Source organism: Chelonus insularis, unplaced genomic scaffold (genome assembly GCF_013357705.1).
Source record: "Chelonus insularis isolate UGA/USDA-ARS -01 unplaced genomic scaffold, ASM1335770v1 contig_139_pilon, whole genome shotgun sequence".
In the NCBI taxonomy this organism is placed as follows: domain Eukaryota; kingdom Metazoa; phylum Arthropoda; class Insecta; order Hymenoptera; family Braconidae; genus Chelonus; species Chelonus insularis.
In genome coordinates, this window is record NW_023276379.1 from 726,338 (window position 1) to 744,652 (window position 18,315).

At 29.3% G+C, this 18,315-nt stretch overlaps 1 protein-coding gene across 2 annotated transcripts in view; it reads right to left on the reverse strand.

Moving 5' to 3' along the window:
• Positions 1 to 1,035: 1,035 nt before the first annotated feature.
• The window catches only part of if (inflated), a 36,277-nt gene continuing 18,997 nt past the window's right edge, over positions 1,036 to 18,315 (reverse strand). The window contains exons 3-12 of one of the 2 annotated variants that reach the window (XM_035096036.1): positions 17,561 to 17,679; positions 12,976 to 13,135; positions 12,077 to 12,138; positions 8,050 to 8,098; positions 7,786 to 7,866; positions 6,121 to 6,296; positions 5,627 to 5,862; positions 4,926 to 5,550; positions 1,892 to 4,552; positions 1,036 to 1,733 (exon numbers count right to left, since the gene is read on the reverse strand). In XM_035096036.1, coding sequence (XP_034951927.1) covers positions 1,641 to 1,733; positions 1,892 to 4,552; positions 4,926 to 5,550; positions 5,627 to 5,862; positions 6,121 to 6,296; positions 7,786 to 7,866; positions 8,050 to 8,098; positions 12,077 to 12,138; positions 12,976 to 13,135; positions 17,561 to 17,679 — 4,262 coding nt within the window. In that variant the 3' untranslated portion in view covers positions 1,036 to 1,640. The remainder of the gene's footprint in view (positions 1,734 to 1,891; positions 4,553 to 4,925; positions 5,551 to 5,626; positions 5,863 to 6,120; positions 6,297 to 7,785; positions 7,867 to 8,049; positions 8,099 to 12,076; positions 12,139 to 12,975; positions 13,136 to 17,560; positions 17,680 to 18,315) is intronic. The other variant, XM_035096037.1, reaches the window with a different exon arrangement.

The window sequence follows — 18,315 nt, forward strand, 5'->3', positions numbered from 1 at the left end:
ACATTTTTCCTTGTTCCGATGTGGTATTGAGGTCGTGACTTTAAATGCTAAGAAATTCAACGATGGTTGGTGCATATTAAAAATTTATCAGCAAAAAATTCACAAGTTCAAATGTTTGTTCATGATTCTATCTATGCTTATGCACGATGACCTTCGGAATATGTAATGTAAATTGTCATTGACCCGGACAACGTTTAAGACGCTTTAGATAAATAGCATTAGAGGCAATCATACAAAAACAATAAGTATACCAATAAAGTTATAAATACTGTATTATTATAAATATTTATTAATGTATAGATTAATTAGCTTATTTTAATTCATTAATAATCAAGTATTCATTTATTTCATGTGAAAATATTCTAAACGATAATCGGGCCAAGACTTTAATAGTCTGTATTCATTTTTATGTAGAATGACAAACAAAAAGATACACAAATAATTCATTAGTACAAAAAATAAACATTTTCATCAGAGCAAATAAATTATTCCATCTCATTTATAATAAATTATAACAATATTGAACCATACATTAATTTTTTGTTATATATTTTTAAGAACAATCATATTGAGTTTTTTTATGAAATAACTTTTCATTTGTTATCACTAACATTTTGAAATAAATAATAAATTCAACTCAATTCGAATTAAATGTCTATTTCGCATTTACTTATCGTCAATAAATAGGTCCTTGACATCGTATATCAAGGATGAATTTATTTAGGGGTGGCTTGCTAATATTACAGATCTATTAACAGAGTAATTATGTAATACACAATTATTAAATAATTGATTAACTAATAAATAATCATACTTTATAAAGAAGTACCCTCGTAGTAGTTACAAGAATTGGTAATTAAAAATACATTATTATTTATAGTATCATTCGTACTAAAATTTAACACATAAAATAAATAAGATATGCGTAATTAAAATTATTTTTTAATAAAAACTTATAGTACTTTTTATGGTACATAAAATTATTCAATTAATATAATCTATTATATATATATATATAATTAAATTTCTGTAAAATATACATAATTTCATTAAATTCCTACTAATGAAACAATAATATTTGTTAACCTGCAACTAATGTTCTTTAAAAATAAAAATCGTATTAAAAATATTATTTATTTTATTGTTAGGCAAAGATTATTCGAACTTTTTGCCATGAGCTCCTGCAGTTAACAAGTGTTTCATTAATTAAAAAAATATAAAATAGATGTTAATGAAAGGTAATGAAAAATATTTAGATAATACATATACAATTTAAGTCATTATGATTATAATGTTTCTGACTAGAAACTTGCAGAATTCAACTGCAGGAGCTGTCAAGAGTATTTTCTTGGCAGTTATAATAATTTTTATTGCTTCGATTATTATAAAATAGCTATTCCTAAGCATAATCGTTTTTTATATTTATTGATAAGAAGTTCCCGGCCACTGGCGAACCTTTTTCGCAATAATTACAATAAATTAATTTTTAGTTTTTCCGTGAACTCAACACTTGTATGATTATTATGCGACTATATTGTTGAGATTATGTTTCTCTCGATAGTTACTGTAGCTAAGAGCCAAGGCACATTGTTGAATATAAATTTACAATTTTATTACTAATAAACCAGTTGGTTTTTTGTTCATAGATGATCATCCCCATGAAAATGGCCATTTCTATTTAGAGGCTGCCGCTCTGGTACATCGCTTGGCCGATTTCTCTTGAAAAATCCGCACTAAAATAAAAATAAAACTCAATTTAAAGATTTAATATAGAAAAAAGTGAGAAAATTGTAGAATAAGGAAAATGAAAAAAAAATTCTATTTATTTAAAATGTAATGTCAAATTTTATAAAAATTAAAATTTAATGAATAACTTTTTCAATCATCATACCTTATAAAGTAGGAAGATCAGTAGCAGTAAAATAACCGTTCCTGCGCACGCAGACAAAACAACAACCCACAAAGGAACAGTATCTGATTCAGCCAGACGAACAGTTGGTTCAACATTCGTATACATTTCATGACTTTTAACCATTTCTTCGGCAGGTTTACCAATAAATGGCAGTTTTGTAATTCTTGCAACCAACTGTGTGGATATCTTGACCGGTTCATTAAGTGCAACTTTTTTCAACGTGGTTCCTTTTATTCGATATCTAGCACTTATTGAAACCTCTTCATCTTTTTCCAGTCTACCCAATGTACATTTTAGCCGAACACACCTGGCAGCTTCACACAAAGGTAAAATTTTTTCAGACTCACTCTCTGACTCCTCATCTGGGTCAAACAATATCCCATCTCCTTGATACATTTCTGCATGACTTTGGTATTGTCTTAATTTATAAGTATTTTCTGCACTTCTTTCATATCTCGAATGACCATCTTCATAATTTTGAATTTTGCCATAAGCATCCGCTTCTTGACTATAAACCTTGGTACCATGTCGTCGTTCAGACATATATTTTTTTTCATGATGCGTTTGAGTTTTATGAGTCTCGATTTCTTCTCCAGCAGTCTGTTGCTTCCATGAACTATCATGAGTCTTAAGAGTTCCTTCAATAAACTCTTTATCTCCATAACTGGCTGAATCACCTGATCTTCCTCCAACATTATATGTTCTCGTCTCTGTGTAAGACCACGAACTTTGTAGAGGAAATTGTCGGTCATCTGCAAGACGACAGTAAACTTGACCATCATCTCCTTGAATTATTTGAGCTTCAATTTTTTTAAAACTACGATCCACTGTACTCGACTGAGTAAAGTAACTTTGTTCTCCATAACGATCTCTAAGAGGGAATATCAGGCCATTTTTAAATTCAATATACTCTTTACCATCTTCAGATACTCGGACTCTACCAAGAAACTGAAGATATCTATTGCCTTGTTTATAATAGTTATCATATCCTAAAGTACGTGACAATGAATTGAGATAATTTTCAGTATCTTGAGTAAAATTAAGTCTATGCGCTATCTCTGGTCCACTAGATGTATAAGTATTTTCATTTTCATAGTGTCTCTCGGTTCCATAAACATATTCTTTGTTACGTATATTTTTTTCTTCTGCTCTTCTTTGCTCTTCCAAAAGTCTTTCTTTATTTCTTTGACGTATCTTTTCTTCTTCTAAATTTTTGAAATATCTTTTATCATCGTACGTCTGTTCTACTTCAACATTTCTGTTTATTTCTTCACTGTCAACTGTTGAATCTCTTTCGCCTGATCCACCATAAATAGCGTAAGTTTTATTTTGCTCTCTAAATTTATGACTTTGCCACGTTTTTTGATTGTTATCGTTTGATAGATCAGCAGATCCTAAAAGACCTTGATCTTTAGATACATGAACTATTCCAATAGAATCATGACCCAATCCATGAGTGCTACCTCCAGATTCATGAATTATCACTCCCTTGTTATTACTTTCATTAACATTGGATTCTCCATGTGTCGATGACGTAACCTTTGAAGATCCACCACTCCAACTACCGCCTTGATGATAAGTAGTCTGTGCTTTTTCAATGTATTTATTAAAATTACTTTTCTCTGTTGAAAATTCATAACCTGTATGAACATTAATATTCTTTCTAGAACCTGCTAAGTTCTCATGAACAATTCCCGATGTTGTAGAATAATATGAATACTGTTTTCGCCGTTGTTCAAGTTTGAGACTTAATGGATTTGCGTTGGCGGTAGCACAGCTTAATGGTCCTGTCGTTTCGGGCTGTTCCAACAAATAAACTAAATCGTCCTTGGCTAAAGTTGCTGCTGGCCAAATCAGGAATACTTCTGCCTCTTCAATTCTTGATGGACCTTGGTTTCTTATTGTGTAATTATGTGTAAATGCTGGTCCATACTCAACGTCTGTTGTTGCGTTAATAATCGTATAATTATCGGGATCATAATATAAGTCTTTGGGTTTACTTTCTCCTTCGATGAGTAAATCTGTTTCTACCCAAATTTCAAGAGACGTATGTCGAATGTTATCACTCGTCGTTTCAGTAGGCTCTGGGTTAGTTGAATTAACATTCATCTCAAATTCGTATGTCGATTTTTCATTATGAACGTCGATAGGTTGTAAGAACACAATAAAATGCACAAGGTTTCCTTTAGATAAAGGATTACCAATATCACATTTGAGAGTATTATTATTTGATTGTTTTGGGGCTGAACATTGTACTGGAATTTCTCCCTTGTCAATCCTTTTAATCTTGATGTAATTAACGCCGGGAGGCAGAATAAGATTATAGGTTGCTTCGAATGCATCTTCATTGGCATTTTTAATATATATTTCAAGCTCATAAGGTTTGCCTGAGCCAAAGAGATACTTGGTGACACTGGGTGTAACAGTTAGCTGTAGATCTGGCGTACAGATATTGTCGGGACCACAATTCTTGCGGATAGATAGTGTATCCTTTTTCGATGAGGTCGTCGCGAGTACTGGCCTGAGAAGGATGCGTGGATCGCGTGGACGCTTATCTGACCAGCGTTCTTCTGCAAGACTCATTCGCATCTCCGCATCTAAAGAAGTTAATTTATCACGGATGCTTGGAGTAACGTACACCTGAAAAGTAAAAATATGATAAACAAGTGTTTTGTATTTTTTTTTTCATTGTTAAAAGTACCACTTACATAAAAATCAACAATATGTTTCCAGCCTTATTTAGTATTAATAAATTTCAAAATTTTTTAAAATATTATACTTGAAAAATTTATCATAAGAATTCATAATTACAAGGTGGCTTGAAAATTTTAACAAATCATCAATACTATTTTATGATATATCATGATATAAATAAATATTAAAGAATTTAGTTTCTCAGACTTTTTAAATTCATCAAAATTAATTTTTTAATTATTCAAAAGGCTGAACTAAAATTCAAACTTGTAACCTGTCTTTCATGCTGCTTCAACATTAAATCGTTTGATAGACTTACCCTTACAGTCCGGCAGAATTGTTCATTGCGATCAACAGTTATGGTATGATTTAAGGTATTTCTTCCTTCATGTTCCAAAAAGAAAAGTCGAGGACTCTTTGTCTTCTTTACATCGAGAACATACTGAACATTAAATTCATATGTAGAAGACACTCCATCGCCAGTGTATTTGAAACAAGCCTTCAGCGGAAGACATGTAACACGTGTTGTATCAGACAAGGTACATTCTTTGTCATCCAGAGATATTAATTTGGAGGAAGATCCAAACTCCACAAATGTATCTTGAGGAACCATCTTTATTACAGGTCTTGATCGGAAAAACATAGCTGTTCCTGACTCATAAGATCCAACCACCATATCTGGATAGCGATTTCCGTCTAAATCAAGACCACCTGCGATTGAGAACCCAAAAGTTCGAACATTGTTGCTAAGATCTTCAGCATGTATCACTTGGGAATATACGTCGAGTACGCCTTCATGCGAACCATGATAAATATATACGGCTCCACGACCTTCAGGTCCAGCATAAGGTGCGCCAACAGCGAAATCTCCATATCCATCACGATCTACGTCACCAAGAGAAGCTAAAGATAACCCGAACCGACCTCTATTGCTCTCTCCATCCCTGATAGGAATAACAAAAGACAATTTGTAAACTTCTTCAATGTAATAGTGATCCGTTGATCAATTAAATTAATTACCTAGTGACAAATTGTCGATATTTATCTGGTCCTTTTCCATAAAATATGTAAATACGTCCAGTTTCGATATTCATTTCGGGATTGTCTGGTATTGTATACATCGGTGCTCCGACAATCAGATCGTCCAATCCATCACCATCAATGTCTCCTGATGCCAATGCGTAACCAAAGTACGCTCCCATTTGCTCACCAGTAATGTTTTGATGATTCGTCATATTAGAATCAAGCAAAATTACCTAGAAAAAATTTTTTTATTTACATTTTATTTAAGAACTTAAATTTAATCAGTTTAATAATGAAAATAAATTATTCATGATCACAAATAGTCATTTTTTATCAAGATTAATGGTAATTCAATGACATGGATTTGAAAAAGAGGCTTTAAAGATTACACTATAAAATCTAATTAGATTTTCAAAATTTGTTTGTAGCTTGATTTTCCATTTCAATATTCATCAAAATTTGAAATTCTCTTTGAGTAAATTAAAACTTACTTTGCCATGAAGGCTATACCCTCTAGGCATTCCTACAGCAGTTCCAGTGTCACCATTGCCAATAAAGTCTCCGGAAGTTAGAGAATACCCAAGATAACTGTCATCTTCTTCTGGCGAGCCTTCTTTGGTAAACATTACTTTGCCCCGATTGTTTAGCATTTGGGTGTATGTTTGTCCTGCAAATTCAAGTATTATTAGCATTCAATAAATCACTTATTGATCATCTGGTCAACAAAAACCATCATTTTGGTAACTAAGCATAATGTAAGGCGCTAGATTAATATTGTAATATTATTTTAGTAATCGCCGCTGTAATCACCGTTTATCAAGCATCAAACAGCTGTTGAAAGCGACTGAGTCACTCGCCAATATTTCATCCTGGCTAATTAGTCGAAGTTCCCAATAGCTATAATTCATATTATTCAAATTTATTAAATTCGTTGAAATTGTATTACTTCCATGATATGACTGCCAAAAAAAACTGTAAGAAAGCTTTGCCCACACCTGTTAAACCTCAACTCACCTGGCAGCATATTAAAATATTTTTAATCAATAAAACTACTACTTGGGTTATAAATCCACTTTAATTTTAGACTCAATTCACACACTGAGGTTTTTTGTTTAATTTTCTATTCAATTAATGAATAATAGTTAATAGTAGTTATTTTGTCTAATATCAAAGCCATCATCAATAACTCGCACAGTATTCGTTAATAAATATATAATTAATTATGTAATTATTTATTTTTTAGAGCTACACTGCCAAGCAAGTGTCAAAAGGCACAAAGGGTCATTACAGGAGGGTCAAGTACATGTATCAGCACGCAAATCTAGGCTTTTAATGAATTAAATGAATCGTAAATATTGTGGGTAAGCTTCTTAGTATTTGAGACTAATAAAAAACGAATTATTTTTGAAAATAATTAACCCAAAATTTAAATGATAATAGTAATTATTAAAGTTTTAAAAAATAAAATGTATAAAAAAGTTTAAGGCTCAAAATTTATTATTGACAATTCAATAGTTAAATTATTTATATTCTAAAAAATATTCAAATTACCGGTTATGAATTTTTTAACAATTTGTTTATTAGTTAATAAATCCTTATTGAGAGAGTCTTATTTATGTTTGCTATAAATAAAAGGGTAATTATATCCAACAAACTATTTGAATTAATGTTACTGTAAATTAACTGCCGAAGTCAAGATATATTTTCCATGTATTTTTAACAGTATAAAGTATAGGAATATATCAAAGTAATTATTACTTTTATCTGATAATTTATTTCTCAATTATTAACTATTTAAAAATTGAACTTTTCATTTGTTCAACTTGTTAATTAATTATTTCTTCTCTTGAATGCATACAATTTTTATCTCATTAATTTTTAAGCTTATAATTTTTATGAATATTTCCTCAAACTTGTTTATTAATAAGTAATGTAAATTATATTAAAAAACTAAAATATTAATCCGACGAAATAATTTGTTTTAAATTAATCTAATCTGTTGGCTGATAATTCAGTTAACCCTCCTCTAATTAAACAACTTAGGAAATAAAATGTTAATTAGCATTTAGATCTGTGGGTTTTTCAAACATTAGCATATTAAAAGATCAGTTATACGAAATAGGATGTTTACGGACTCCTGGTAATTCATGGTGTACCTTGAAAAACACCGAACGAGGCATTTCCTGGAGGTAGGAAAGGAAAATTTTCCATTCTTCTCATCACTGAGTACAGCTGACCTGCAATAGTTTTAATGAAAAATCTGTTCGCTATATCAATTTTTACTTCCTACAAAATAATCATTTGCACCACTGGTCGACATCTTACAAGACATCTATTTTATCTTAATCTGTAGACATTATATACAACCATTTATTCATTATTTATAAATTTATTAAAAAATAAATACATAAGTAATTTACCTTGCCAATACCAACTTCCAGGTGCTCCAATGAAAACTCTCTCTCCATCCTGTAACCAAGAAAACATGTTGTGTAGTACATATATTTATGTTTGTGTAATAAAAAAGTTTCTTAATATATTTCTTAGCATGTAAATTATCATTTCTGCCCACATGATTGATCCTGAGTGGGCGAATACTGCCATGTATTCGAGGTGAAGTTTCTAATAACATCAAATACAAATATGAATAGAAAGTGGAAGTGGAACTAGGTGAGTTTGATGATAATCATTTTTTAAAATACGTACTTTACATAGCAATAATTAGGGCATCAACTAAATTATAATAAATCAATTAAACAACCAGTTATTTATACTTCTTCAAATCCAATAAATTGGCATAAATAATATAATGAAATTATTTCAAAACTAATTTTCATTATACATATTTTTTTCTCAATGACAATATATTTTTTTGCTGTCGAATAAAAAAGAATGAAACATTGAAGTAAACCAGAATAAAATTTTCTATGAAAATGACTGATAAACAAGTCGAATCAATTTTAAACTTAATTAGGTAAAAAGATAACTGCTCTTAAGTACCGCACTTCAAATCATCTTTCTTAAATAACAAACCCATGGATTGTATTCCAATCTGTTTTGGATCACGTTCACACGGATGCTGCTACTTTTCGTAGATGTGTATCTTCGGTTCATCAAAGAGAATTAATTTTTTGTTAATCAGATAGAATTTATTTCCAAAGATATTCTCACGCTTCAAGTATCAATATTTATGAATATACATTATTTAACTTTGACACTCGACATATCGGACAAAAAAAAAATTAGTATACGTGTGCATATAGTATCCTGGTGCGGACTTTACGTTTTGATATTGTTGTTTCTACACGGAGTGCCGTCCATTGTTCGAAATCGTGCACGAGCCAATCCACAATGGGCCACAAGATCACGTCCAGTGTAAAAATATTATCCATGTTTAAAGATAAATATTGCGAAAAGCCAAAAATAAACACAAGGCATTGCAAGCAATAGTTTGAAGAATTTCAAAGAATTCTTTAAAGGTTGATCTGGTACCACATTTATCTTATTCTTTTATTTAAGAATAGGCTCTAAGTTTTATTTCATGTTGTGCTTTCCGTAAACATCAGCTAAAAGTTTCCATTATAAGATCAATTATTTTTATATTTATTTGAATAAATTTTATTGCATAAAAGAAATAAAAGTTTTGTCTAACGGAAAGAATTCAAAGAATATCAAACTCGCAATGCTTGTCCATATAAGGTACGAACATTTTGTTCTGTCACCGTGTCCATGTTTTCTTCTTGAATAGGGACTACCTACGCGATGGGCGCTTTTCTCCATCGTGATACCACTTTATATAACATATCATGGCTACTCTCTTTTTTCCATTATGTAAGCGAATGTGAGAAGACATCTACATTCCATTGGATTAAATTTTTAATCAAGAAAATTACGCTTCAGGTACAAGAACAATTGGTAGTTGATGGCTTTTTACCATTCTATTTTATCGATATCATCTGATAACATTGTCTTACAAACATGTATTTTACTTGAGACATACTCCAAACCTCTAACCAACTTTTTATGGTATACCATCATATTCGATAGTAGTTTTAAGTCCAATTTGAGGAACTTCAATTGTTATAATTCTCACATATCATCTGTCTTGGTTTTCTCCATATTCTTGTTTTACTTCATAAAATGAATTGTTTAAAATTAATTCTAAAAATAATATTGCCGATGATAAATTGAATAGATCATAAATAAATATTACTCTTTATTTAGATTTTGTTTGTATTGGTAAATCAACCTGTAGTGTATTATCATGTAGGATGGTATATCAATGTAAAGTAGACAATGATTTATGTCAACTTGACGATAAAATTAATTTTCAAAACAGACAATAGAAAATCTAAAATCCTTCATTTTAGTATTTTTGAAGTCTCGAGTTTAAATATTTATTTATAATATTCTGTGACTCTTGAATTTTTATTTCTTCCATTAAGAACATTTACCTACATTTTAATATTGTCAACACTCCAAGACTTTATTTCTCAAAATCAACAATCAGCTAAAGTAGTATAACAAAGATACACAATATTTTCATACTCATTTATTTATTTATTTTTATTCATTAGTCAATTGTCATTCAACTTGAAAATTTTTTTTAAAATAGATTTTCATTCTACTCCAACTGATCTTAAGTCTATTCGAAAATGAAATGATCATTTTATATTTTATTTCTTTTTTATAAAGCTTATCCATCATATGTATTGATACTTATTTATTTCAGTATTTTTTTTTTCTTATTATCTAATATTTTTGGTCATTATTGGTATTCAATACAGTGATAGATGAACCTACCCAATTCTTAGAACTTCTAATTAAATAAAATCTTAGCTAAATTGAAAAACTTTGTGAATCTAGTTCTATATCTATGTATATTGATGATCACAAGTAAAAAGCTAATCTATTTCCCAGCTCCTCCATGAAATTTGTCATGATTTATTACAGGGTGATAAGATACGGGTGACATTCATGGCGCCTGGAAAATTAATTAATCACCAAAGTGTTGAGTTAAGGCCACCAGCTACTGAATAGCTTAAGAAAATAAGTCGAATACATATTAAATCATCATAGTAAGTTTGAACAATTGTTTAGTTAAACTTGTAAATTGTAACAATTGATTCCATAAATTATATAGCACAATATCATTTTGAATAAACCATTACAGTTTTTGCTTTTTGTTTTCATTGAAATTGTATTCGGTTTTACATTGTACAAAGACACACGTCCCAAATAAGAGCATCAACTGATTTAGATCTTAAAAGAAAAAATGTATAAAGTAGACTCTACGTTTATGTAGTTGACAATATGCATGCGAGTTATAAATTGTACTCTAAGAGCGTATACATATCCTTCTACCTACTTTACCTTTGTATACATATTTGGGTGGTATTATAATTCAATCTGTGTTTTATCGTCTTACTTCTTCTCGATAGGTACCAAAACATTCGCTCGTGTTCTTCGTGTAGACAGCCTTATTTAATCTGCAACCATTGTTCTTGTTGCAAATTTTTCTCTTGTAAACACAAGTTGATTTCTCTGTTGGCTTTATTCCGGCATCACATTTTTTCATGTCGAAGAATTAGAAACATTTTTGCGCTATGATAATAGTTTTTTCTCTCAGTTATCTTATGCTTGACTGTCTCTTAGTGATTACAGAATGATAGAGAATTTTGAGAAGATGATAAATGGCTGTTTGATAGGTTTACATTACCGTATTGGTAGGATGATGATATTTTTTAAAGGGGAGATTTAGAATCACATATAAATATCATTTCCGAAATTCATTAAAGTATTACCAGTGTTTTGATATGAAAGTTATTATGTTCAAATTTATCACAATTAATTATTTATATTTAATCCTCATTTTTTTTTTAATACCTTAATATGGACCTTTCCAACAATCAATTAGACATTTTTATTACATTCAATTAATCTTACTTTTCTTTCTCCGCAGGTTATGTAAATGAAATCTAGTGGTTATTAACGATATCAAGACTCAAAAACTAAGCGTAAGAAATAGATGAAAAATTCAAATAATTTATTGAGTCACTAAAAAGTAATTTTAAACCTAAGACCCTGAATGTATATTTGTTAAAAGAATTAAAGAAACTAAATGTTCACATTTTATGCTTATATATTTACATTCGTTCACATGGCACAAGAGTAATGTATATGCGAGAGAAGTTGTATTCAAATGCGTGATACAGGCCAACTTGAACCTTACATCTTGGCCATTTTTGGATGAGAATCAACCCTCATAGTGTCTCAACAGCTCTTAACTCTTTAGAAACACGCTTGACTTTATGTAAGTTGCTTTGCTACGTTTGTATAAAGTTCTTATTTACGACGTGTAATTTACACTACACGACTTTGGTTTTTTACTCTACGCAACTGAGGCTTTTTTTCTTAGGAAATAAGTATTAATCGTTGTTTACTTACTCGAGACACTGCAGCTCCCAAACCTGCCTGACAATACCCTTGTCTGTGGTATCCAAAATTTTCTGAAAACATTATTGCATTCATTAATTCACTGCCATTAATAGTTAATTAATAAATGAAGATATTTTGATGATTATGAATTCATGTTAAAAATAATATAGAAATAAACTCTAAACCACTACTGGATTTTTTCTTTTCAGCTACATTTGATTAACATTGAAATCAATGACAGATCTTCATGAGTAATAAAAATAAGGCATAAATATCAGAAAAAATGATTGGACTAAATTAATTATTTATAGCACTAACTGGAATTTATAACGCTGAAAAAGTATTGAGTATTAATAAACTTAAAATGCAATAAGTATTAAATTTCATTCAAAAACTTGCAAGTAAATAAATTGAAACCAACATGTTTTTTGCTGACTCAATGGTCATCAAAAAATATTCATACTTATTTTTCACTTTAACTAACAGAAACAAAACTTCTTATAATAAATAGACAATTGTTGGATATTTATGAAAATATTTTGAATATTGTATCGTAAAAATTTTTTTCAATGAATTTAAAGTTAAACATTGCAAAATAGTAAGCATGAATTGATGTTCATTTGATATTTCACAAAAAATGAGTCATTAACTGGATTATTTTTAAACTACGATTAAGTAAGATATATTTATAGAATTTATTTAAATTAGTTGGTGAGATATTCGATCACGTCATACTATTATTACTGATTTCTGAATTAAATCCAATTACAAAGTAGTTTACAGTATCCCGTGGCAAAAATTTACACTGCATTCTCTTCAAATTATATGCAACATAAATTAGAATAAAAAAATTTTAATAAATTGTACGTTTAGTGATGATATGATTGATAAATAATAAATAAACTTACTTGTTCGACATGGTGCAAATTCAACTGATGATGTAAAATTTGTCACCCAACAAGTACCTACTGGATCTCTTCTATTTCCAACTATGGATGGCCTAGAACTATCACCAAAGTCTTTCTTCGATTGGGAAATAGAGAAGAACACATATCTTGGTGCACATGCCTGAAAAAATTTAAAACATAAGTAAAAATAAAAAAATTTACAAGTATAGTTATTTCATATCTCAAATATTACAACTAACAGAGGAAGATTAATGTAATATTCATGTTTTTCAACTCAAAATGATTCTTTCATTAGTGCTATCGATTATTCCTCTCCATTATCATTTGTTAGTTTGTATTTGTAAATTTATTTTAATCATCATTTTATACTTTTTATCAAAAATATGTTTTATTAAACATATTTTATTTAAGCATAAATATACCTTTTGAAAAATTATTGATAATTGGACACAAAAAGTTATTTTAAAAATATCATTCATTTTTCATTAAAAAGTAATTTCATGAGCTACCTGATTTCATAATATTTGTTAAAAATATATCAATTTGATGTCTGTAAAGAAAACTTGAAAAATTTTATATTGTAAGTTATTTTTAAGCAGATATCATCCAGTGTAAATAGATCGTAGTTTATCTAGGACAGTCTGAAAAGACATTTGGTAATTGATGAATTGCACTAGTCTCAATTATTGACATTGAGACAACAAAAAGATATAGATGACCTCAGTCATCAAATAAAAAAACTATGATTACTGATCTTTTTTTTTATGGGAGCGCTGAGCTAATGAAAGCTCGTGCTCACGCCCCGACACATGTTGAAAGTTTGAGTTATTTCGGGGCGTAAATAAGGTCAGTTGAGATCGTCTACACTCGATTTTCTTCGATGGGATGAATCGTCAGCTTTTTAAGTAGGTAACTAATCATCTTTAAACTTTTTTTTTTCTATGCATTTATTTGACTTTTTAAGTGAATCTAATCAAAGTATATTTCAAGAGCCAATTTAAATTACTTTTCGTTTTTTAATTAAGTCTAAAAATATCCGTATTTCCTATGAATTTTGTATCATCATTGATGAAACCCAATTTATTCCTTACTTCCTTTTCAGTAATGTCAGTGATTAATTTTTTTTTATAAATTTTAAATAAATCTGCGCCATTCATATCTGACTCAATAATTTGTTTTCAACTTAATAAGCAGAAAAATATTTATCAATGAACTATAAAAAAATTTTCATAAATAATCTTATCTACTAATGTGTCAATTTATTTTTGATTAATTGAAGAAAAAAAATTTATATATCATGAAGCTTGAAAAAAAATGCATCAAAAGCTCTTTCTGAAGACCATTTCCATCAAACAAGAAGCCCAAAAATTACTGAACTTCCGAGAAACCTTTCCCCTAAGGAACTTGATCGTACTCACGTAATATAACGTTATATTATATTCCCATAAAAAAGCTAATAATCAAATAGTAATAATTTTTTTCCAAAGTTCTGAAGAAACTATATCTGACTTGATAGAAAGAAAGCACGTGCTTTTATATACATTGTATACATGAGTGTATTTATATATATAATGTTTTAATTGAGTCACCTTTTGCGGTGACTGACTCATAATATTATTTATAGGTGAGACAAATGATCTTCAACTGTCTTCAAGTACTGGTTACAATACACTATATATTATAAAGGATACATTAAACCCCGGAAATTAACTACTCAGATTCTATTTCATACATTCAAGTAATCTTATCGGCTTCATTATGTCAATAGCCACATTAAAATGACTTTCATTCAAAGGTTGTCGTAAATCAAGCATTGACATCAAACCAAACTATTTTTACCAGTTTCAGTCATTTAGGTAGAGGTAAGGTCTAAAGGTGAGGGGTAATATGTTTGGATGGATGTAATGATACAAAAAATGAAAGGAAGAATTTGAAGATTCAAAAAAATAGTTCGAGTGAGTTGCTGTTAATGTCAACCGGAGAAAATTAGAGAATTAACAAAAAAAAGTAATGGTTCAGCGAGACTTGCAATTTGCTCAGTGGACAAAAATTAAAACACGAAATGCTATTGTCCATTGAAGTTTTTTTTCTTTGCTTTCTGGCAAAAGTTTAACTGTTATTATAAAAATACTGTATTTAGAGAATGTTTACAATTACAGTATAAGATGAAATTTAAATTGCTCCTCGGTTTGTTGGGTATTTATTGTGAAATTGAGTTAATTGGTAATTAATAATTTCACTGCACCAGTTAATTGAGAAACAGCCAATTATCACCAAGACTCACCTACATTTCATCGTTGGGTGTTCGTTCGTCTCACCATATTACTCACGATTATATCTATAACATTTTCTAGCCTTCGACTCAAGCTATTACCGTTCTTTTCTATTTATATATGATCATTTTGTTTCAGCCTATTACTATTTTCATCACCTCGATAATCAACTGATAAAAGTATTCTTTCAGATAAATAATCACCAAATATTAATTTTAGCAAATAATTATTTTTTCTGATTACAATTTATTTGTTTTAATTTTAATGACTTTAGTTAAAACTCAAATATTTGTAAACTGTCGAGCTACTATATTTTATTATTTTTGTTCTATTCACTTGAAGACGGTCGTAATATTTTTGTATCTAATATTTTTAAACATCGCTTAACTAAATAACTACATATTATCCAGTCAGGTATGATTTTAATATCCGGAGTCTTCAATTGCTTTCGTAAATAAGTACGGACGAGCCCGGATACTAAAATCTTAAATGACAATTAAGGACTTTAGAACGATTATTCGAATTTTACTCATTTCCGGTGTGAAAAAAAAAATTTGATTTATTTTTCAAAATGATTTCATTGTTTAATGAAAAACCATCTTAATTACATAAATTAACATCAACTTTAATTTATGATGAATGAAAGAAAAAATTTACAGAATGTTCTTTTTGCATTTAAATTCCCTAAATCAAGTAAATGTTGAACTATGCCTTAACTGCTTCAAATTATACGAATTCTATACCACAATATTTGCGGCAACGCCTTGATGATACTACGCAAATTATTCTACACAAAAAGAAGGTATATCCATTTAATACAAGTGAAAAGACACAGCCTTAGAAATTTAAAACATCTGTCGGCAATCTAGAGGCTGTATCTAAAAAATACAAGAGATTCCGCGGTTATTGCGAAAAGAAATGCAAGGGCAGAAGGTAGAAAAAAATTATCTGAGTGTCGGAAGAATCGACAAACAGTAGAATAAATTTGTCTGCCACTGACTAGAGAATTACACATAATAAAGAATGAAACCTTCTTTTAGTCCCCAATTTTTTTAGCTTTTTTCTTGATTGAAGAACCAGACTGGTTGAAGAAAATAAAAATAATTTTTATTGTGAATGGAGATTATAATAAATTGATGGAAAACTTACTATAAATATTTCTTATTATAATTCATATATTTTCATTCATTATCTGTTTCAATATTATTTAAATAAGTTTCTTCCTTCATATGTTTATTATTTAATGAATTTATTTAGAAAAAAAAAATAAATCTTTTGCAATTATTCAAAAGAAACAATCCTACGCAAAATAGTGATATTAGTACCCAATTCATAAATCTCTATTCTCATTCAGTTAAAAAACAATAGAAAGCTTAAAGAGTTAGCAAAATCCTTTCTACAACTAATGTAAATCATTAATAAACGTAAATTATCATATACGTGACAACGAAATTCAAAACTCGTCAGTAAAACGCGAATATAATAACTTTAAATGATGAATGCTTGAATACTAAACCACACTAGTACGTCATGAACTTTTGTTCTCACTGAATAGAGTATCTTGTTACTAATTCACACGTTTTATTATCTACAGTAGTAGAGTAAAAAATATGAATGTCAAGATAAATAGACTGTTGTTGCTTTATAAAGACCACTTATCTACGTACAAGGTATGGATAATAGCCATTGATAATCTTTGCACTGAATTATGTAGTCTAATTGGGTTTTGCATCACATTATTGTTATTAAATTACAATATTATTCCACTTAATAATATCATATGAAAAGATAGTAATGAAAATGTAGTCGTGATATAATTGAATTTATCAGCTAGAAATGCTTTAAATATTTGATAAATCTCTAAATGACTAAATTTCAAATTGTAAGATTGAACTTATTGCTTTTACATTGATTACATTAGTCAGCTTAACTATACTAGATATCCTCACCAATTTGAGTTAAAAATACTTCAGAGGTAAAAAAGCTTTTCATTCTATATCCAGAATGCACGCGTCATTTCTTATTTGAGATTGTTTATTTTTAAGTTCAAAAATAGACTTAAAATGGCAGAAGAGAGTAGAGAGTATATTCTGGCAAAGCGGAAAGAGGGTACAAAGAAAAAAATGAAACTCAGACACGTCTTCAACTCAAAGAAACTCTAAAGCTCTGTGTTATGGCGACAGTTATTCTCATGCTAATGTGATCCTTGTAATTTGTGATGAAAGAATTTCGTCAAGAATTTCACCAGCTTTTACTCGAGACATCCCGACTTTTTGTAGTGTGAGATTTAAGTTAATTGTGTATGCTCGTACCAGTATAGGTCCTCCGTCTACCAAAGAAGTCGACACTGTTGCTCCAAACCATTGCAAAGTCTTGTTGTCTATCTGGATGAGGTTGTATGGTTTGTTTGGATTTTTTATATAATTATTTTCTGCAAAAAAAAAAAAAAATATTATTAATAAATATAATTTGTAGAAATAAGAAAAAATTGATTGAATAAGTAATATCAATGAATAACATTTCTTCAATCATTCATCAGTAGCTTTCTTTTTAAATTATAAACTAGAAAGTAAAAGATCGCTATCAATAAAATATTGACTTGATGTATATTTTTGTTTAGCAAACTAATGAATAAACCATTATTATTGAATGAACTTTAATGATAATTCATTGACAACGACATTTATAAACAGTCGTAAAGTAAAGTAAAATTACTGATAAGAAAAGTGCATTCTAATTATAATGCATAAATAAATGTAATTATCAACTTATTTATATCGCTGTGTTTATTAGTCAGTGTTAATTTATCTTATTCAATTCTTCACTGTGTTGATAAGATAACTGTCTTTCACTACATGTGATATAGTTTTTTAGGATTTTTCTACCTTTTACAGTAGCATCAAGTGGAAACAGAATGATCCGTTACCTGTATAAACGATCAGATGTACTTATCTGCCAAAGGTAGGAACATTCTGATGTTTTTATTTCTTCTTAAAGTGTTTCCACGTTATAAAACAAAAAGATAATGGGGTGAAAACTCATTGGTAGAGTACGTCATGGAGTTAAG